General features: G+C 40.8%; 1 protein-coding gene across 5 annotated transcripts in view; it reads left to right on the plus strand.

Annotated features, from left to right (window-relative positions):
* Nucleotides 1-23,456, plus strand: part of Ralgps2 (Ral GEF with PH domain and SH3 binding motif 2) — a 143,790-nt gene that overhangs the window by 36,552 nt on the left and 83,782 nt on the right. For 4 of the 5 annotated variants that reach the window (XM_041662281.1, XM_041662280.1, XM_041662282.1 and 1 more), the window contains exons 3-4: nt 6,008-6,112; nt 7,189-7,239. The exons of the other annotated variant lie outside the window; for it this stretch is intronic. In XM_041662281.1, the coding sequence (XP_041518215.1) occupies nt 6,008-6,112; nt 7,189-7,239 (156 nt within the window). The remainder of the gene's footprint in view (nt 1-6,007; nt 6,113-7,188; nt 7,240-23,456) is intronic. 5 annotated transcript variants of the gene reach the window in all.

A 23,456-nucleotide genomic window follows, 5' to 3' on the forward strand; every position in this document is an offset into this window, starting at 1 on the left:
TGAAACTGTTTTTAGGATAGTCTTCTATTATGTGGACCTGTTGGTGATCAGATGAGTATGGGACAAGCTTGCCTTGCAGATGTAGCTTAGAGTTGAAGCGGACGTTAAGACTGAACAAGGAAGTCAGTTTTTTCATTCATATGTTGTGCCTTTATTTTTCCTCACAATTTTTTTTGCTTTGTTTACAAATCTTGAGTATGTTTCTTAATAATTTTAGCATTTCCTACTTTTTTGTGTTTTCTTACTATGGTAGAAGAGAATACTGTTTAATTCTTTAATCCCCTGGCCCAAGAGAACTATAACAATAGCTTCCTGTTTAAAAATACATTTTTTTTTTTTTTTTGCTGTTGTTGTTTTGTTTCCATGAGTTGCTTTGGGCACCACATCCTTTTGTCACAAACAGAGTCAGAGTCTGCCAACAAGCCTATAAACTTATGTGATGTGATCATGGATGTCATATTCCTTTTCTGGCATACGTTCTTCGTCAGGAGCAAGTCATAGATCTTGCCCACACTGAAAGGGTGGAAATTACTCAAGAATGTTTTTATTTTAAAATGCCAGATCTTATGAAGCCCAGGATATAGCCGAGACTCTTCTTGCCTCTCTTTCCCATATGCTAGGATTACAGCTATGCACTGCTGTGCCTTCCTCACTTCCCTGCTTTTTCTGGTCCATTTAACGGAAATTTAATAGAAAGTAATACTTTTTTCTTTTATGGGCTGTTGTTGTTGTTGTTGTGGATGTGTGTGTGTGTTTCACATGAGTGTAGAAGAGGGTGTCAGGTTGTCTGGAGCTGGAGTTACGGGTGGTGCGAGCCGTCCACCATGGGTGCAATCTTGTCAGCTGGAAGAGCAGGAAGCACTTTTGAACACCCGAACGATCTCTCCTGCCCTTAATTAATATTGTTTAAAATAGAGCTTTTAAACTTTCCATAAATGACTGGTGCTTCTTTATTGCCTACTGACTAACTTTAGATACTCCCATAGGCAACCTTTTTTTTTTTTTTTTTTCGAGACAGGATTTCTCCGTAGCTTTTTGGTTCCTGTCCTGGAACTAGCTCTTGTAGACCAGGCTGGCCTCGAACTCTCAGAGACTCACCTGGCTCTGCCACCACCGCCCGGCCCCATAGGCAACCTTTAATCCAGGCTTTGGTATATTGTGGACCTGTTTGTTCTTATGTGTAGGCCAGAGGCAATGTTGCCTGCTGTCCTCCGCCATTCTCTGTTTATGTTTTCAGACAGTGTCTGTCCTAGCTTGCTTTCTGTTGGTATACCATAAAACCTCTTAACTAAAACTAACTTGGTCTAGAAAGGATTTGTTTGGTTTACATGTAGCACTCCCATCATTGGGGGAAGTCAGGACAGGAGCTTGAAGTAGAAACTATGGAAGAATGCTGCTTACTGGCTAGCTCCCTTTGACCTCGCTCAGTTTGTTTTCTTTTTTTTTTTTTTTTTGGTTTTTCGAGACAGGGTTTCTCTGTGGCCTCGAACTCACAGAGATCCGCCTGCCTCTGCCTCCCGAGTGCTGGGATTAAAGGCGTGCGCCACCATCGCCCGGCTTCAGTTTGTTTTCTTAGATGGTCCAGACCCACCTGTCTAGGGATGGTGCCAGCCTCAGTGGGCTGGGCCCTCCCCATAAATTATCAGTCAAGACAATTCCCCACAGACATGCCCACAGCTGATGTGACAGTTCTCCAGTTCTTCTGTCTTCCCAGATGACTCTAGTTTGTGTCTAGTTGGACATTAAAAACCAATTAGCAAAGTGTCTTCACACTGAACCCTGAGCGCACAAACTGAGCTAGACTAGCTAGGCTGTAAGCTCCAGGGCTCCTTTCATCTCTGCTGCACCAGTGCTGGCGCCTAGGAGCCAAGCTCAAGTCCTCACACTGGCACAGCTGCTTCAGCCTTAATTCCCATTAGTGCTCTAACTGAAATTTAACATTCTCTTCAGAGAGTATCACATTGTGTTGATGTTACATAGCAGTCGGCTTTTCCCCTTTCTGTCACAACTTGGATATATCAGTTTTTCCACAAGGAATTTTTTCCTTTCTCACTGCACAGAAAAGAAATTTTGTCTTTCCAGATATATTTCAAATACTGTATTTTTTAACAAACTCTTTTCTAATCCTATAAACAGATGGGAGGTATTTTTGAAACTATAACTTAAAAAACGTATTTTCTTGTATAAATTTGTTCCTAGATTTTCTTTCTTGAGACAGATTGTGTGTTTACTTGTGATACTGTGGCTCTGTTCCTTATATTTGTCATGTGTATGTGGTTAGTGGTTTGTAACTGTGTATCCAGTTCACAGGAAGCAGTGTATGAACACTTACCAAATAAAAGATGATTTCATTTGAACAAAAATTGTTTCTTCTCCTAAAAGTAAGTGAATTGTGTTAGGTTTCAGAGTAATAATACACTTTACTGGATGAGAAGGAGGGTTATGAAGATCTACACTTTAAATAGTTCTGCCTGGCACAAAACATGTTTTCCCACTTTGTGCTAAGCTTGAGACTTGTTAACATATCAGTGCAGGTTTCCTTAAAAGCAGATATTTATGGACACAATGCTTAACTTGAACCTGTTGACTTCTTCCTTAATATCTTTTGTGGCCTTTAGGCCACTAGTTTGTCAAGCAGGTCAGTCAGTTATCTTTAACTTCTTTCTTCAAGTTCTCAGGACTCAGGCAGAGTGAAGCCGTACATACTACCACACACTCTTAACCCAGTCCTAGCTGAGCTTGTTCCTCCACTGTCTGTCTGACATTCTTCTCTAATTAGCCTGCACTTGGGCGGCCCACTCAGTTCTTCCCAGTCCTCCCACAGACAGTCACACAGTCAGGTTATCACAGCGGCAGACCTGCTGCTGTCTTCTGCCTTCCTCTCATTTCCTTTGCTGTGATGATAAATTCTGCTACAAAAGCAGCTTCAGGGAGAAAGGCTTAGTTGGCTCACAGTTCCAGATGGCAGCCTGTCTCCGTGGGAAGTCAGGACTGCAGGAACTTGAAGCAGCTAGTACATTACATCCCATTCAAGAGCAGAGAGCCGTGGATTAATACACTCATGCTGTGCTCAGCTGCTTCCTCCATTCTGAGACAGTCTAAGAGTTTCTGCCCCAGTAGCTTTTCCTGCCTCTCCCAGGGGATCCAACACTTCTCTACAGTGCCAAGCCTTGAATTCTCTCTGAGACCCCTTGGTCGTTGACTGAGGTTTCTGTCCTGCCCAGTTCCTGCAGACATTAAGTCCCAAAGAAATTACACAGAGGTCTACATTAATTATAAACTGATTGGTGAAGCATCTCAGGCTTCTTACTAACTCTTATAACTTATATTAGCCCATAATTCTTGTCTGTATTAGCCATGTGTCTTGGTAACTTTTTCAGTGAGGCAGTCACATCTTGCTTGCTCTGTGTCTGGGTGATGTGACGACTGCAGCCTGAAACTTCCCTCTTCCTAGAATTCTCATTGCCCCTCTTCTACTTCCTGCCTGGTCTCCCCACCTATACTTCCTGCCTGGCTACTGGCCAATCAGTGTTTATTTAAAATACAAGTGACAGGGTCCAGACCACTGTCCCACAGCATTGGTCCTGGGGCTTCTTCTGCAGCTGAGGCTGCACCTTTACCACAGCTGCTCCAGACTTCTCTGCAAGAATTCCAGCTGCACCATATGGTGCAAAGCAGCAGCTCCTCTCTATGACCTCTTCATGCTTTCAACCTCAGTACCATGTGAGGCTCTTACATCTTGTCATGTTCAGCTTCCAGCTTGAAGTTCAGCCTGGCCCTCACTGTGCACTGGTCTCAGGGAAATACTTCCCAGAAGATTTTGTCTCAGTGATGCTGTACTCCTAATAATTGCGGATGACTCTTCAGCACTGGCTATTTCCGTAAAGTCTTAATCCAGACTGTCACGTGAACAGCCTGGATAGTCTGTGCTTTACTCTGAAGCTTCACAGCCAGACCTCCATTGTCTGCATTTGAAGAGGTGACCTATTCATGAATGGACGCTTAAAAGAAATTCCACACTAGCTCAGAACTGAGAAATAGATAGTTGTTTATTTGGGGGTAAACTTACAAATCAGAATTTTCTGCTTGAACGGTGGACAGAGGTTGAGTCCAACAATCCAAACGAGCAGCTGGCCAAAAGGAGAAAGAAAAGGGGCAGACGCAGGTTCTGCGTCCACGTATATAGTATAAGACGCCATGCCCCAGTAGGCGGGTAATCACAAGCTGCAAGTCTTCCTACAGCATGCGTTTTCTTTCAGCATTCTTGGCTTTTAAGATCTTAGAGAAGAGCCCTTTAAGCTCAGAGCATTCAATGACTTTTCTAACCCAAAGTTCTGAAATCTTCCAAAAACCACTGTCAGGTCAGTCCCAACAACCCCTATCTTCTGAAACCAGGTTTGTTGTAGTTGCTTTCTGTTGTGCTAAATACTGTTGGGGGAAGGGTCACTTGCTTGTCCCGACCGCCCAACTATGAAATAACCACTCAGAAAACCATATTATTTGCAATACTGTTTGACCAATAGCTTAAGCGTATTTCTGGCTAAACTCATATCCTAAACTAACCCATCTCTAGTATTCTGTATATGGCCATGTGGCTGTGGCTTACCAGCTAAAGTTCCCAGCATCTGTCCTAGGCAGCTAATCCATGGCTTCTCCTAACTCTGCCTTCTTCCTGCTATGCTATAGGCCAAGCCAGTTTTCTTTATTCATTAACCAATAAAATCAAAATATAGACAGAAGGACTTCCCACACCATTTCCTCTTTTCTGTTTAAACAAAAAGAAAGGCTTTCCATGACCAAAAGCAACTCGGGGAGGAAAGGGTTAATTTCCATTTACAGATTGAGTGTGCAGAAAGTCAAGGAAGAAAACTGAAGGCAGGAACTAAAGTAGTTTCCTTGGAGGAAAGCTGCTTACTGGCTTGTTCTCTCTGCCAGCTTTCTTAGACAGCCCAGATCCATCTGCCTAAGGGTGGTGGTGCCTCCCTCAGTGTCTGGGCTTAATTAGCAGTCAAGAAAATGCCCCACAGACATGTCTACAGCACACAGTCCGATGGGGGCTATTTTTTCATTAAGTTCTCTTTTTATTAGATGTGTCAAATTGACATCCACGATCAGCCATTAACATATATTAACAAGTATGAATGGCTTAGACCATTGTTTAATAAGTGGAGTTCTGAATATTATCTTGTAGTTTATATTACAAGAGTATTTTCTGTTTCTCCTAGTTTTTAAAGTTACAAATACAGTCATGCCTTGCATAATGGCATTTTGATCAGTAGCGACTTTGTGTATGGGTGCCGTGATCATGTTGTAGCCATTGTGGACTGTGTGAGTAAACTGTGGTGATAATTGACAAGGTTGCTTAACAACACGTTGACAGTATCTGAATTGTTAGGTGATGCATGACTGTAGATGTGCAGTGTTCTCTTTTCTTTCCCTTCTTCTGCAACTAGGGAACATCAGAATGTTTATTGAAGAAAAATACAGTAGTGTAGCTTACATAGGAACCTAAAAAATGGAAATTCAACATTGCTTTCAAATTTTCTGACTCTTTATATAGCATTCTTCCAACTAAGCAACATGCTCTACTCACCTTTTCTGTATCTTTTATTACACAGTGTTCGTAGCTCCGGTGTTTGCCGGGTGTGTGTGTGTGTGTGTGTGTGTGTGTGTGTGTGTATGTTTATGTTCACATGGCTGTACACATGTGCATGTAGACATAAGCTCTTGCATATAGGTATCTTCATTCACTCTGAAGTTTGATTTTGAGAGCGGCTATCACTGAACCCAGAGCTTATGAGTCAGCTGGTCTGATTGGCCAGCAAATTCCATGGGTCCTCTTTTCTCTGCATGCTGCCCAGCACTGGGGTTATAGAAGTGTACATTCTGCCTAGATTTTACATGAGTGTTGGAGGCTCCAAGTTAGGTCCTCAGTTTTTGAGGACTGTCTTCTTTGTGTGACCCTGGCTGAGACAGTGTCTAAGGGCTGTGTTTTCTTCTTTGACAGAAAAGTAGCAGCTCTGAGTCGCTAAGTGAGAAGGGCTCTGAATTGAAGAAAAGCTTTGATGCAGTGGTATTTGATGTTCTTAAGGTTACGCCGGAAGAATACGCGGTAAGCTTTCTGCCTCTAGCTTTCCAGTATTTGCACGCAGTTCATATACTTGAGTTACTGTGACTGAGTTAGAGCTGGAGACTAGCACAAGTGTAGAGCAAGAGAAAGATGAGGTGGAGGGGCAGCTTCCTTCTTAAAGGGCAGTTTCTTGTTCCCCCATCTGGTAAAGAATGGATACGTACCTATTTCTTCCTTTGCTGACTCAAACCACCTTAGTATGTTCAAAAGTACTTTTTGCTATTTTGTGAATTTAAAAATTGGAAAATGTGATTTCTCAATCATAAGACTATCATGAATTATCTAGAAAAATTTTTTTAAAGATTTATTTATTTATTTGTTATGTGTACAACATTCTGTCTCCATGTATGCCCGCATGCCAGAAGAGGGCGCCAGATCTCATTACAGATGGTGGTGAGCCATCATGTGGTTGCTGGGAATTGAACTCAGGACCTCTGGAAGAGCAGCCAGTGCCACTGAGCCATCTCTCCAGCCCTCTAGAAAATTTTTTTTGCTGACATAAATGTTCATTTATTTAGGTCTTTCTTTACCTTTTGTTAACTAAATAAACTGCTTTTTTAGTCTTAAACCACTCTGCATTCCAGGAACAGTGTTCTTGTTTGTAGTGTGTGTTTACCCTCTCCTGATTGCTTCTCTTAAGTTTTTTTGTTTTGTTTTGTTTTTTAACATGGATTTGTTTATTTGTATGAGAAGGGGGCACATACACCATGGTACATGTGTGGTCAGAGGGCAGCTTGAGAGTTTGTTCTTTGCCTCTGCCACGTGGGGACGAGGGATTGACATCAGCCTTAGTGCTGAGAGAACTGCTGTTCCATCGATGGATGGTAGTGCCCAGAAGTTCTCTCTACTGGCCTCCCTAGGGATGCGATAACTAGGAGTAATATGTGTAATGGCAGAAAGACTGCGATTTCTATTCCCTGTAAGTATTTAAAGACTGTATATTCTGTAATTTAGTATAGAGTAGAAATTTTATTTCTTTTATTTTGAACAAATTTCGTATCATAGGGTTCCAAAGAACTTGGCATTCAGAACGAAATAAAACCCCCTTTGTCTTTCAGGGTCAGATAACACTAATGGATGTGCCAGTGTTTAAAGCTATTCAGCCGGATGTAAGTAGTTCTAAGAAGATTCCTTGTGAATACAGAGAATGCTTAGCCATGTTATCTTAAGATGTTTAAGAAATTCAAAATGTATTTCATATTAATCATAGATGTCAGAAGCTTATAACTTACCTATGTTTTATTCAGTCCTTGGAGACTCATACAACACTCACCATAGTACATTTTTTAATCATAAGTGGGATGTTTGAGTCAACTAATTTGATTTCATTACTGAAGGAAGTAAATAGACTTATAGAAGTTAAATGATTTACTCAGAGGATTGAGGCTTTTTAATAGGAAGGTGAAAATTAGACATAATTTAGTAATTTTACCTTCTACCTTAATTTTATATGTGATTATGTTATTTTAGCTTATTTAAATTTTAAAAATTACTCTGTGTGCTCACATGATGTAAGTGGTGTGGGGGCATTGCAGAGGTCAGAGAATAACTTTAGTGAAATCTTTCCACCTTCCTGTGGAGCATGAACTTAGCTGGCCAGGCTGGGCAGCGCTGGGTTGATATTCTAGAGGAGGACCAGGAAACACATTTCCCCCCAGTAAAAAAAAGGACTAATGGTACATATCTGCCCACTCTCTGTAAACACGGGTGTGTGTGTTAGAATATGTTTATAGTTTATCTTTTGGGTTTTTTGAGGCAGGGTTTCTCTGTGTAGCCCTGGCTCTGCTAAAACTCGCTCTGTAGACCAGGCTGTCCTCGAACTCACAGAGTTCCCCTGCCTCTCTCTTCTGAGTGCTGGGATTAAAGGTATCCATCACCATGTTCAGAATAGTTTATCATTTTAAGGCCTGTGTATAGTAATATTTTTGTTTTATTGATGAGGGAATAGTGAAGTTATTTTTTAAATACAACTGTCTTAGTCTGCTTTGTATTGCTATAGCAAAATGCCTGGTGCTGGATACTTTTTATAGAAGAAGTCTATTTACATAAAAGTTTTAGAGCCTGGCAGTTCAGGACCTTAAGTGAAAGTCCCATGGGCTGTCTCACAATGTGGCAGTAACGTAGAAAAGGAAATGGCTGTGTGAAACGGCCAAGTGTGGTGGTCTTCGTGCCAGCCCACTCCCGGAGAACTACCCCACTCCTTGAGTGCTCCTGCGCTGACTCCTTTGTACAAGATTCCACCTCTAACTACTTCTCCTGTCTCCCTGCACTGGAGACTTGGCCTTAGCACATGTGCCCTTGGGGACACATTCAGGTCATATCTAAACTATAATAATAGCTCGGTGTTGGCACTAGGCTTAGATTCTGAGAAGACAGTTTTTGCTCTTAGTGAGTAAGACTATAAACTTAATTTTTTTGACCTCCAAACAAAGCCATTTTGATAATTCATGGTTGGTTCTTTTGGGAATAATGAGAAGTACTTGTTGTGTTACATACAAATCTATAGTGACCTAAAGCACTCCAATAACTAATAAAGCATTACATTTAAGGTATAAACAGGTTATCATGATTGTTTTTTCCCTAGGTAGGCTATGTAATGTGTTAGTATGTCAACTTTGCTGCCTATCAAGTGACAGGAGAGCTGCCTGCATGTTCTCTGGTCCCTGTCATTTTCCACAGGCCTCTTGAGTGTCTTTCTCTACACTGCAGAAGGCTTCAAAAGCAGAGCTATCGGATTAATAGTAAACAAAGAAGAACTGTATACTTTATAAATAATGGGCAGACAATGGTTTTTGTATTTCAATGGTCAAAACAAAAAGCTCTGGGATATTCATTTCTGTTATCTTGGCAAAAATTATCCCTTCCCCTAGAATTTAAGTCTTCTAAGAATAATTTTTCTTTTGACTAAACCCATTTATAATTGCTCTTTCACGTGACTCATGATAACCCATGGAAATCTAGTATCATTTATTTAACTGTGCATCATGTAGTAGCTACATTATAAAGTAAAAAGAAATAGGTAAAATCAATAGGTGATTTTATTTAACCTACAATATCCAAAGTATGCTTATAATCGGCATAGGTTTTTATTCAGATATTTTATACTTTTCCCTTGTGCTAAGTTTTATGATTCTAGAGTTGCCTTTCGATTACTGCATGTTTTTAGCTGGGGTAGCTTCCTTTCAGGTGTTCTGTACATTGTACACTAGGATGTTAGCTGAAGATGTAGACTTCCATTCTGAGAGGATTTATCATTTACCTTTGGACAGTGAATAATACTTTGTGAACCTTCAAGTTTCCCTTGACTTTATTTCCTCACACACAATCTTCTTCTTCAGCACAATCCCTTTGATTCCCACTCCCCAACCCTTTTCGAAACAAGGTCTTAGGTAGCCCGGGCTAGCCTTGAACTCAGTATATATAGCTGAAGGTATAAGACCTGATTGCCCTTTTTCCACCTCCTTAGTTCTGGGTTATAGGTATCCACTACTGTGCTCAGCTCTGTTGATTTTGTCCTACCTTAATAAATACCTAGTTTTTCTAATGTCAGCTCCCCAATCTAAGAAACCATCTTTTCTCCATTGGGTCTCTGCAGTGCCCTCTCACTTGATCTGTGTAGATACTGGTCACTTTTCTAGTCACCATGCCCAAGATACCCACAAGAACCAACTTGAGCTTTGTGGTTTGACAAAGTCCCATCTGCCTGGTGGGAAGGCGTGGTGAACCAGAGCCGTTGATATCTTGTAGGCCTTAGACAGAGGGGTGTGCTGGCACTCAGCAGGCCCCTCAGCCCGGGTATGGTGCTCTCCTCATTCAGAGTGGGTGGGTCTTTTACTTGGTCATTGTTGGAAAACCTTCACAGGCACTCCTGGACATGTGCTACTTCATCTTCTGAGTGACTAAGTCCATTCTGTTGACAATACAGATAAACGATCACAGTGAGCTTCTACTCTGTTCTGACCCCTGGGATCTGTTCTCTATCTCATGGCAAGCAACATTGAAAATGTGTTCACATCAATACAGGATCTGTGAATCTCTTCATCATGTTGCCTTTTCTTGCTTCTAAACACATTTTCTACTCTTTTTGGTCTAGCAAAATGGCCTCCTTTTAATCCTTAATTGCCGAGCCTGTGCTTCTTCTGCTTCCTTGAGTTGTCAGGGGAAGTTGGACTTGTTTGTTTTCTGTAGACTAACATCTTATTCTTGTCATCTGCAGTGTTGTGCTGTAATGCAGTGAGTATACTGAGTGCCTGTTATGTGTTAGCACTGGTTTAGTTGCTGGAGAAATAACAGTAAACATGCACTGAGATTTGCCCCCACAGATTGTAATGTTCCAGTGAGGTGAGCTAAGCAGTATTATGAAAACTAAAGGGGGAGATCAGAGGACATGAGGTGTAGAGGGGCTTCAGTTTTAGATTGGATCATCAAGAAGACTTAACTGAGAAGCAAAATCCTTAAGGAGGTGAGACTGCATACCATGAGGGCAGTGGGTTGTGACATCTTTTGGGATTGAATGACCCTATCACAGGGGTACCCTAAGACCATTGGAAAACACAGATGTTTACATTCATAGCAGAAGCAAAATTACAATCACGAAGTAGCAATTAAAATAATTTTATGGCCGGGCGGTGGTGGCGCACACCTTTAATCCCAGCACTTGGGAGGCAGAGGCAGGCGGATCTTTGTGAGTTCGAGACCAGCCTGGTCTACAAGAGCTAGTTCCAGGACAGGCTCCAAAACCACAGAGAAACCCTGTCTCGAAAAACTTAAAAAAAATAAAATAAAAAAAAAAATAAAATAAAATAATTTTATGGTTGGGGTCACCACAACATGGGAAACTGTATTAAAGGGACCCAGCATTAGGAAGATTGAGAACCACTGTATTAAGGTATTTTGGGGAAATGTGTTTTATTCAGGAACAGGTGAGCAAAGGCTAGTGAATTATGTTTTTCTAAATTAGATGAAAGGGCTATGTGTAAGAGACAGCAGTTGAGTGAGGGCTAGATGAATATGTTACTTTGGAGACAGTTATTCTGATGAAGGTGGTAAGCCATTGGTGTCCCACCTGCCCGCTCCCAAATAACCACATGGAGACTTGTTGTTAATTATGAACACTTGGCTGATAGCTTAGACTTGTTTCTGACTAGTTCTTACAACTTAAATTTACCCACTTCTATTCATTTACTTCCTGCCTTGTGGCTTTATTACCTTCACTCACAGTTGGGCTCACTTTGATTTCCTGCTTTCTCTGTGTCTGGTTGGTGATTCCTCCCCTCTTCTTCCTAGTATCCTCTGTGTCTGGAAATCCTGCCCTAGCTGTTGGCTGTTCAGCTCTTTAATAAACCAACCAGAGTGACACTTCTTCACAGTGTACAAAAAGATTTTTCCACAACACATTGGGGGAGTCGTTTCTAACTGTGTGTGTTCATGTGAGTATAATTGCCCATGGAGTTAAGAAGTCGGTGTCAGAGTTCACAGGTGACGGTGAAGTGTCTGATGTGGGTTCTAGGAATCAAACTCAGGGCCTCTTCAAGAGCAGTATGTGTTCTTAACCACTGAGTCGTCTCTCCAGCCCATCATAAGAGTGTTTTGAGCAGAAGACTAACATTATTTTCTGATTTAGGTTTTAAGTAACTCGTACTGTTGACAGGATATGAGGTGAACAAGATAACTTGAGAGATACGTGCTTGCATTAGTGTATGAGTGGAAAGATGAGGAGAGCTTGTCACACCGTGTATGCAGGGGGAGTCGTGGCACTAGAGTTTTTGGTCTAAAATCAAATGTGAGTAGCTGATATTCTCCAAAGTGAGAAATTATAATGTTTGTATCACACTGCTGCCATTCACGTAGAACATAATGTGCGGTGCTGGACCAAGAGGGACCGGCAGATTTGGTTGACAAGGGCAAGAGTTTGACTTTGAACATTATTAATTTTACATGCTTCTTAACCCCTTCCCAGGGAACAGTTCAGTCAGGCAGTGTATAATGGCATGTGTTTTTAGTCTGAGCTGGAAATGTCAGTTTGAAAGATATCAGTATAAAGCTGTGATGTGTGGTGCACGTAAGGCCTGAGGGTAGTTGTAGAATATGTGCTTAGCACTAGGCCTTAGGTTCAATCCCCTTGTCCAAATAAATAAAATGTGGATAGGATTGCCAGGAAGTACGTTAAGAAGAGCCCTGTGTGAGATGTGTAGGAACTGCTAAGGAGATCAAAGGGCAGCAACAGGCCAGTCATCTGGGAAGAAACTAGTGCAGTGTGGTATTGGTTGTGTCCAGGATAAGCAGTAGTATTTAGGAAATGCTCACAAAATGGAAGGAAGTTTTAACAAACTGATAGAATATCTGTTGGGAGCAATGTAAACCGAGATACTCTTGTTAGACACCAGTCTTGCTGAATCACAAGATCACTTTAAATCTGCCAGCATATGTAGGATGTGTCATGTGGCAGAAGAATGCTTGTTATTTTGTTATGAGATAAAAAAGACATAAACAAGGTTGAAAGAACTGTAAGATAAATTTCTGTGTACTAGCCTGTCCCCCTAAAGCTTTTCTGGTACCTTCCCACTCAAATGAACACCGTCCAGTAATAGACTGTATTATTCCTGTCTAGTTGCTCATATTTCCCCAGGTATAGGTATTGCTTAATAATATGTACCATTTCAAGTTTCAGCTTTCCAAACTTTGATGTAAATGGCATTTCAATGCTTTTGTGTTTGTCTTGTTTTTTTATGCTAAGCATTGGTGGCTAGCATCCATCCAGGTACATGACTTAAATGTATTAGTCCTGGCCTATAAACCACAAACATCGCTGAAACTACTGAATACCAATGAATAGTTTCTGAAATAGTACTACATTTTAGAAATCTTTAAGCTGTGGTATCAGCTGATGTAATCTATTTGCTTTTTTATTAGCCTAAAGTGATATGTATTACTTAGATGTAGAGTTTAACATACTAATCCCACTAAGGAGTGAAGGACTTTCTTGTTAAACTTAAGCTAGTGGCTGTCTCTGAGCTGAAACTGCTGTATTTATTTTCATGTCTATTCCAAATTTGAATTCTACATGTAACCTCATATAAAGTGTTAAATAAATTATACACATACTTCATGAAAGTCTTTTACATCTTAAACTGTCAAAAAATCATTTTCATATGAAAGTGAGAGAGGCTGGGAGCCAGCCCAGGGCCATGACAGGTTTCTAACAGCCCCTGCCAGGGAACTGAGATAGCTGGAGCAAACAGTTCTGGGGAAACTCAGGGCCAGCCAATCAGCAGATGACCACAGGCTCCCGATAACTAGCCTAGCGTTCCCTACCCTAACCGCTGGGGCCTCCCACCAGTCGGTCCCCAGACTAATCTTTCCTCCACTAATCAGACTAAACCCTCCTCCCCGGAATTCCCCTAACTGCTTAAAAGGAGCTTGTGACCTTCTTTGGGGGTCGCCATTTGCCACCCCAACATGTTGTTAGTTTTTAAATTTTAATAAACACTCTTACTGGCTGCATACCTGACTGTTGGTCTTTTCTTGGGGGCTTCCCTTAGACTCTTTTATCTGTAACCTCATCTTGTGCATGCTAACTAAGAAAGCAATTTGGCATTAGCTACTAATATGTGGGTTCAGCCAAAGTTGGATAAAAAATATTTGGGAAAAATGGGTCTAGAAACTGTTGACAGGACTGTACATTGTTTAAAATATATGGTGGACACTTGCGAATTACATGCAAGCCTCCCCTCACTTCACATAAAGGACTGGTATACAGGCAGCCTGTGGCTAATGTGATGTGATTTATTCACATTTCCTCACATTGTGATTTCTGCCATACAGAATCAGAATTTAGTTGTTCTCCCTGCTAGTACATAACCCCTAGTGATGAGGGGAGCGTAGTGATGTGGTTGCCAGAGCCGGAAGGAAGTTGAGCGTCTTCTGCCCAGGGCTTCTCTGCATCGCAGTGCTCTGCTGCTCTCTCTGCCTCGCCACTTTCCACTGCCAGCTGCTGCAGGCTTTGTTGTCGCCTGCAAATCAGTGTCCAGCTCACAGTTCAAAGTAAATTCTTTGGTTTATTTTTAATTTTAAAGTAGTGCTGGGAAAAATCTCAGGGCCTTACACACACTAAGGCTTTCACCCCTAGATGCTGAGTACATTCCCTCTCTCCTGCTTCTCCCATTTTCTTTGCCTGCCTGCACCCCCCCCCCCCCCCGCTTTAAAGGAGAAAGGATTTGTTTTTAGTTCAGATTCTGAGTTTTGGTACATCATGGCAGGGAAGGCGTGGCAAAATGAAGACATTTCTATCATGGATTTTCAGAAAGCAAAGAAAGGGAAATGTCAGCACTCTGTAATTTTCTTTTAAAGATTAACTTCTTTTTATTTTATGTTTGCCTGCATGTATGTACCTATACATATGCAGTACCTGTGGAGATCAGAGGACAGCACTTGGAATTACAGACCTTGTGGGTGCTAGTAACCCAACCGAGTCCTCTGCAAGAGCAGCCAATGCGCTTAACCACTGAGCCCTAGGCCTTCTAAACTTTAAGCTTTCATTTCACTTACTTTGTTTTCTGAATCGCAAAGTAAGATTTCTAGTTATTAGAACAAGGAGTCGGAAGAGTCGTAATATTTTTTCTTAGCTTTGCCACTCATGCATTGTACCACGAATATGTTCCTTGTTTCTGACTTTAAAAACCATGGATGTGCAAAGGAGTTCTTGCATCTGCCAGATCTTTGAGTAGTCCCAGCAGTGGGTCATCTCAGAACCAGAGCTGTATTATATGTAGTTAGAGCTGTCAGAAGAACGTCCATCAAAACTACAGCCTTCTTCAGGAGTGAGAATAGTGGAGGAGCCACCACAAGTCCTGTGCTTGTTGGAGGTCTGTCATCATACACTGGCAGAAACTTTGTCTCTTGTTTAGTGTGAACTGAAGCAGTGACTGTTAATCCCTTCCCGTGTCTTAGCATGCTTGGAGCCATTTCTACAAAAGTCTGTTACCAGGGCTATGTGATATTTTTGTTGTTATTGCTGGTTATTTTTTGCTTTTATTTGTTTTGTTGTTGGTTTTGTTTGGTTTTGTTTGGAGACAGTGTCTCTCTGTGTAGCTGTGGCTGTCCTGGCACTTTCTCTGTAGATCAGGCTGACCTTGAACTGAGAGATTTACCTGCCTCTGCCTTCCGAGTGCTGGAATTAAAGATGTACACCTTTAATGTGACATTAAAATGACATATCTAAAAGAGACATTCTTTCTGTATACAGAAGTGCCCCCCCCCCTTAATGTTTCTTCCTTAAGGCTGAATTTTCTAGTACTGATTAAGGTAAAAAAGTTACCTAGATGGCTTTATACATTCATTAATTCTAGTATCATTTCTGCTGCCCAGCCTTTATTAATAAAGTTTTTCTCATATCCATGGATCTCATCTCAAAGGTATGATTTCTCTTTGGATTATGAAGAAAGCTTTTACACATTCATAGGGCCTCTTTCCATGAGCTTTCTCATGTTGAAAAAGTTCTGACTGTATTCTGAAAGGTTCCATCAGATAAATTACTTTTCTATTGCTATGCTAAAACTCCATTAACAGGCAGCTTGCAGAAGGAGTTTATCTAGACTTATGATTCCCGAGGCTTAAGAATCTCTCGTGGACAGGGGAGCATTGGCAGCAAGCCGCAAGTGTGGCTGTTGGAGTGGGAAATTGAGAACCTATCTTGAACTGCAAATTCAAGCAGAGAGCAGATTAGCGGTAGGTGAGGCCTTTACTCTCAAAGCTCCCTACCCTCACCCCCACAGCACACTTCCATCTCCATCCCACTACACTAACGTCTAGAGTAGTTTTGTCTGTTGTGAGTTTTCTGATGTTCTACAAAACTTGTATTCTGCTGAGGTCGTCGCTGCATTTATTATGCTAGTGGTATTTCTCTTCAGGGTGAGTTTTGTATCATTCAGTTCAGGGTGAGTTTTGCCAGAAAGCTGACTTAAAATCCAGTAGTAACTCTTTAATCTTTCTGTAAGCCTTAATTAAGGGTTGAATTCTATTTAAAATCTTCATTATAGTCATTTGCTGTGAGAAAACATTATTAAGGCTACTTATAGAAGGAAGGGTTTTATTGGGACTTTCAGTTCTATGGCAGAAAGCTGGTGGCTGCAGGAACTTGGAGTAGTAACCGCTGAGTGCTCACATTCCCGATTCAGAGGCAGCACAGAACACTCACTGGAAATAGCTGGAAGCTTTTGAAGTCTTAAGCCCTTCCCCAGTGACATGCTCCAATAAGGCCATACCTCCTACTCTTTGCCAAATAGCTTCCAACTGAGGACCACGTATTCAAATGCCTTGTAGGGGACACCTCATTCAGACCACGGCACAAGGTTCTTAAGTATTCTTAAAGGACAAGGTCTACCTAAAACTTTTCTAACAAACATTATACATGCTGAAGAGAATGCCACACTTTAATTCCAACTAATAACAGAGCCAGAATATTTGGAAAAAAGAGATCTGTCTGTACTATACATGTATAGACTTCTTTCCCTGGCATTGCTCAATACAGTATAACAGCTCAGTAGTCTGAACCTGAAGATCTTAAGGAGTTTGGGACATTTTTTAAATTAATTAATTAATTAGTTGTTGTTGTTTTCTGTTTTCAGATTGGGTACCTTCCAAAATTGGAAAACCAAATGTAAGACACTTTTTGCCTAAGCTTTTCATATAAGGCATATAATTAACCTTAATTTATAAATTAAGACCTGGTCCATTGGCAACACTGAGAATGTAAATTGATTTATCTGTTGATCATTCAGAGCATTGCAAGATGGCACCAGCAGAACAGACCTGCAGGTGCCTTGTGTGAGGTGTTACATGTAAGCTACAGGTGCTGTAAAGCATGGTGGAGAACGTGCATGGGTCGTGCACAAATCTAATGATTTTTATGGTTTTGTTTTCAATCTGAGGGAGGTCCTGGAGCTAGCCTTCCAGTGAGTACTCAGAACTGCATCAGTGAACACACATTTTCTACTAGGAGATGTGAACCTCATCTGTATGATTGACACACTAAAGATTGTAGGAGAATGCTAGCCAAGTTAGGAAAATACTTCTGAAAAATTTATCTTTTGACATATTTCTTGCTGGATGTATAAAAGACTTTCTGTACAGATTTTTTTTTTTTTCGAGACAAGGTTTCTCTGTAGCTTTGGAGCCTGTCCTGGCACTAGCTCTTGTAGACCAGGCTGGTCTCGAACTCACAGAGATCCGCTTGCCTCTGCCTCCTGAGTGCTGGGATTAAAGGCGGCACCACCACAGATGTTTTTGTGTCTGCCCAAAGACTATAATCTTAGCAACATACAAAATTCTAATAAATATTATCCTGTTTTAATAAAAATAGTCGTTGCATTAAAATGTGAGCAGATCGTGGAGTTTGTGAGAGAATAGAAGCTGCAAAAGGCCTTGTACACTAGAATAATGTGGGAGTTCTGTTAGAAGCAAGATGGAGCCGTTTGTCAGTGTGTGTTACTGCTGTTCCTTGCCTTGAACTAGTAAGGTCAGGCTTCTGGCAGGACAGAGAAAGGAAGGAAGATGGTTGTTCTGGCATCTGTGGAAGTAGAAATAGCTTCTGTCCTTATCTCTGATCTCATCAGAGGTAGCGCTGACATGCCGGGAGGAGGGAAGTAAAGAAGACTTGCGTACTTTAGAAATTTAACATACCTTGTTAAGTTGCATAGTTTCAGTTTTGTTTTTTCGTTTTTATTAAAAATGCAAGCATGAATGACATTTTATCTGTGGCGATGACTTCTTTATAACCATATAAACTGGGTACAAATGGATGTCCTGTCTCTTTAAAGGCTCCACCCTGAACACAATGCTACCTCAGCAGCAGCTAACCTTCTCATGGACATCCTCTGTCCTAGTCACTTCCCTCGCCCCCAGTCTTTGGGACTCCCCTGTTTTCTTTCCTCCCTCGATCTCTGTCTATATGCTGGTCTATATTGGCCTTTTCTCTTCTTCTATCTATAGGTAACCCTACATCATCACCCTTAGAACAGTCCTTTTAAGAGTGTTGGAACCTACAAGATGAAATTTAGATCAAACCTACAAGACGTAAGAGAAGCTGTGACTCCTGTGAATTGAGTCATTCTCTCATAGGGTAGGTGGTCATCAGTTGTGGGGTTTTTGCCTTCCCTGTGCTTCTGAAATAAATGTAACTGGAAACTGATCTTCATAGTTACTGATTCACAGTGAATCCATGCACATTCTGAAATGCATTTGAGCAACTGTTAAAATTGTTTTATGTATTTGAGGCATTATTTGAAGATTCCCTTTACTTGCTGAGCTTAGAATTGCAAGTTCAGCGCATTAGAAGAAATGTCCGTGTGCCAGGGCTGCGGGATTTCATTATTCTTTGCTGAGAAGGAGGCTTACTTGCACAGCGCACCAAACAGCGCTGTCTGTCTTACCTTAGGCCTTACAAAGCATTGTGTGAGTCACTAAGTCACTTCAGTTCTTTGGTGTTCATGTTAGATGCTTCAGTATAGGCAGTTCTGTGTGACCAAGGCGTCAGTGTAAGGATGACAGTCACCGCAAAACATGTCTCCTGTCACACTGTAGTGTCATTTTGTAGGAAGATCCTAGAGTCTGAAACAAAAAAGGGAAGTTTTAAATTTTCTGTTTTTCTCTGAAGAAGTCAGATAATTAATGTTTGTAAAATGAACTGACAGTATCCAGATTTTAAAAAGGACAGCCAAATAAATTGTGTGCAGAGTAACAGGCCCTCCCTGCGCTGCCTGAGCTCCCTCAGCCATCAGGTTGCCGTCATTGGTGCATCAGGTTGTTTATTCACGGTGACTGCAGACCCGTTCTGAAAGCCCTTCTAAGAAAACATTTAGAGGGCATTGTGGTATCCACTTGTTATCCTAGCACTTGGGAGGCTGAGGCAGGGGATTTGCAGTGAGTTCAAGGCCAGTCTGGGATATGTAGCAAGACTTCATCTCACAAATACTTTGTTTTTCAAATAGATTAGTGAAGTACATTAGTCCCCCTCCCTAAGATCTCTGTACTGCCTGAGTGTGAGTGGATGGAGGCCAAAGGTCAACAGCAGATGTCCTCCTCTTTGCTCTGCACTTTTTGTTTTTAAGGATTTGTTTTTGCCTGTACACTGTGTGTATGCAATGCCTATAAAGGCCAGAAGAGAGTGTCCCCAGAAGGTTGTTAGCTGGAAGTGGTGCTGGGAACTGAACCCGTGTCCTCTGCAAGGTCAGGAAGTGCTGTTAGCTGCTGAGTCATCTCTAGTCCCTGCACTTTATTTTTGGAAATTAGGTGCCTGCTGCAGTGCTTGCCTGTAAACTGGGCATTGAACTTAGGTCCTCATAGTGGCATGGCAAGTACTTTAACAATTGAGCCATTTCCCTGGGCTGATGGGAGGTTAGGTAGAACAGGTCAAAATTCCCTAAAGTCTAGGCAGCTGTAAGTGCAGGTCAGAACTGAAGAAGAGAGTGCTGAGTCCTAATACAATTCTAGCTTTCTTTCTTTTTTTTTTTTTTAAATAATTTGTTTATTATGTATACAGCATTCTGCCTGCATGTATGCCTGCACACAGCAGAGGGCACCAGATCTCATTACAGATGGTTGTGAGCCTCCATGTGGTTGCTGGGAATTGAACTCAGGACCTCTGGAAGAACAGCCAGTGCTCTTAACCTCTGAGCCATCTCTCCAGCCCCCAATTCTAGTTTTCTAATCCCTTAAGTGGATTTTTTAATGTCCATTTTTAAATACTGTTTTTTAAGGTAGTTAATAGCACATAGAAAGTTGCAAAAAAAAAGTACAAATATTAGATTTATGGGAAGTTGCAAAACCTATACAGAGAAATCCCCCATACCTTGTACCTGATTTTCCTGCAATTATACCTTCGTGGTAGTACTGTATCAAAATCAGAGAGTAGTGTCTAGACATGCATATCTGTGTAGTTCTGTGATGGTTATTGTGCATGCATGTCCATGTAGTTCTGTGATGGTTATTCTGCATGCATGTCCGCGTAGTTCTGTGATGCTTATTTTGCATGCATGTTCATGTAATTGTATGATGTTTATTGTGCATTCATGTCCTTGTAATTCTGTGATGTTTATTGTACATGCATGTTCGTGTAGTTCTGTAATGCTTCATTGTGCATTCATGTCTGTGTGGTTCTGTAATGCTTTATTGTGCGTGCATATCCGTATAGTTCTGTGATGCTTTATTGTGCATTCATGTCCATGTAGTTCTGTGATGTTTATTGTACATGCATGTCCGTGTAGTTCTGTAATGCTTTATTGTGCATACAGACCTATATTACTTAGATACCTGAAACAACTCTCCATTTTGGAACTTTCCTTCCTGCTGTCCCTTTCAGTCATACCTGTCTCCCTACTGCTGGCATCCTGCTCCCTCTTTGGAATCGCTTGACTCTTCCTAAGGACGCGGGATTACTCTTTACTATTAATCGGGGTTTCCAATTACATTTTTCCTATGGTGGTTGTTCAATTTGAAGATCTTACATCTTGTTTTTCTTTATTGGTGTTGACAAATGAACCCACACATGCTGAGCATATAAGTTCAGCCACCAAGCTACGTTCACAGCTACCCTCTTTCTCTTTGTCTCTCCTTACTTTCTGTCTTAAAAGAAAATTATTGTGTGTGTGGGTGTGCGCACACACATGTGTGCATGCTCATGGGTGTACACATACTTAGGTGTGTGCATGCCACCAAGCATTTGTAGAAATTAAAGACAGCTTGTGGGCTTTTCTACTATGTGAGGTTGAACTCGGGTTCAGCAACAAGCAGTTTTACCTACTGAACACCCCCTCCCCATTTTACCTACTAAGGATACCCCCACCCTCACTTTCGAAATTACTGCTTTCAGTTACCTAATAGCATTCTCTCGATAATTTGTATGTGAGATTTTGTTGTAGTTTTTTTAATCTCTTTGTCTCCAGGGTCCTCTTTTTGGATGCCTTGCTTTGCCCCACCCCTCCACACACACATTATGTAACTGAGCCATAGGAAGGTTAATTGTTATCTTTAACTTCTTGGCCATTATCTTAAATTGCTATTTTCTTAAGTCTCTTAAGATTCCTGTTATTTAGATGCTAACACATGGATTCTTAGTTAATGCCAAATTAATATTTTGGTGAGTTTTGCCAAGTGGGTGTTGTATTTAGTCAGTGTTCTCTAGAACAGATAGAATGAATCAATCTATTTGTCCATCTATCAATCCATCCATCCACCTATCAATCCATCTCTCTCTAGAAAAGGTATTTATTAGAGTGGCTTACAGGCTATGGTCCAGCTAGCCCAACAATGGCTGTCTTATCGATGGAAAGTCCAAGAATCCAGTAATTGTTCTGTCCATGAAGCTGGACGTCTCAGCTGGTCTTCAGTATATGTTGAGATCCCAAAGAAACAGGCTTTAATGCCAGTGAAGGAATGGACTTGCCATTGAGAGTGAGGGTAAGCAGGCAAAGAGCATAGTTTCCCTCTTTTATGTTCTTTATCTAGGCTGCCAGCAGAAGGTGTGGCCCAGATTAAAGTGGGTCTTCCCACCTCAAAGATCTGGATTAATGGTGGATCTTTCCATGTCAAATGATTTAATTGGGAAAAATTTTTCCCGGGTATGCCTAGTTGCTTAGGTTTTAGTTAATCACAGATGTGAAGTTGACACAAGAATAGCCATCACAAGTCCACCCATTGTCAGCTTGACACAAATTACACCTTCTTATATCATGCTTAATTTCCAAATAAAATAACAATCAGGTAATAATTACACCTAATATGATAGAGCTGTCCCACATACAAATGCAGATACATTTTAAATTTATAATAGGTGGTAATGTGCTTTGATGAACATTCTTTTAGTATCTCATAAATTAAATATAATAGCCACTGATACTCTCCTAATTGATGTTATAAATATGATAAATCAAGGAAAATACACAAATATCTGCACAGACACAAAACATGACACAAATATGACCCGTATAATAACTTTTCTCATCTAAGAGTACTGATGACATCTTTTTCTTTCTCAGATTTATTTTGTTGTCTACCCAAAGGGTTCTTTTCCTTTTTTCATGTAGGTCTTTTCTTTGATGCCTTTTGCTGTATTATAGAAACCCTCTGATTGACTTGAAATCTGTGGACAGAAATTTGCCTTTAAATTCAAAGGAATTCAGTTCTATTAGCATACACTTATCAGTATTTTTAAAAGGTGGCATACATTAGCCATGTGTATGTGCTTCATTAACATTCAGTAAGATATGGAGGTAGTAATCCTAATTTTGAAGCAGTGAGGAAGAAGTGATACTTTTAAGCTATCTCTACCAGTTGTAAAGTGATAAAAAAAGTCATTTCTTTTGTATTACTTTGCAACCAGCATTTATAATTATAAATGGCTCACTTATTTTATTTTTTATTTTATTTGGATGGATGTTTTGCCTGAATCCACATCTTTATACAACTTGAGTGCCTGGTGTCCACACAGGCCAGAAGAGGGCAGTGGATCCTCTGGAACTGGATTTACAGATGGTTATGAGCAACCATATGTGTGCTGGTTATCAAACCTAGATCCTCTTTAAGACCAGCAGGTGTTCCTAACTGTTGAGTTATCTCTCCAGGCCAGATTGACTCATTTCAAGTAGAGGGCACTAGTGTAATTTTTTTTTTTAAAAAATGAAAGTTTAATATAAGATCTTGAGCCATTTGAATTCTATTCTTAAATCTTTGGTGTTCTCATGGTCTTTTTTTATTAGAAGTATCTTCAAATATCTGAAGTCAACAACTGTCAGGTCAAAGAATGAGATGTATAAAAAGCTAAATTGTGGGCTTGGAGTTGTGTCAGAAGACCTTACATTGGATCCTCTGCACCCCTGTAAAATATCAGACCAGAAGCAGCTGTCTGTGAACCTCAGCACTTACTGGGTTATGGGAAGAGGGACAGGTGGGACCTGGGGCTGGGGATGGCTGGCTGAGGCCAAACCAGTCTGGCTAAAATGGGAGCTCCAGGCTCACTGAGAGACTGTCTCAAAAAGTGAGATGGAGAATGATTGAAAAAGACATCCAGTGTTAGCAAACCCATAAACATGTGAACATATATACACCATACCATACATGGATAAAAAGAAAGAAAAAGCTAGTTGTGGAGCTCTGAATGATTGAATGGGTTTGATTATGTGTTATGGGATATTCAACTTTAATTATCTCTCAGAGAACATTCCTTCATACTCTGCCTATGAAATTTAAGTTTGCCTATAATTTTTTTTTTTTTTTTAATTTTTGAGACAGGGTTTCTCTGTAGTTTTTAGTGCCTGCCCTGGAACTAGCTCTT

Source organism: Microtus oregoni, unplaced genomic scaffold (genome assembly GCF_018167655.1).
Source record: "Microtus oregoni isolate MIOR12 unplaced genomic scaffold, Mior012 000013F_ref0000133, whole genome shotgun sequence".
Lineage (NCBI taxonomy): Eukaryota > Metazoa > Chordata > Mammalia > Rodentia > Cricetidae > Microtus > Microtus oregoni.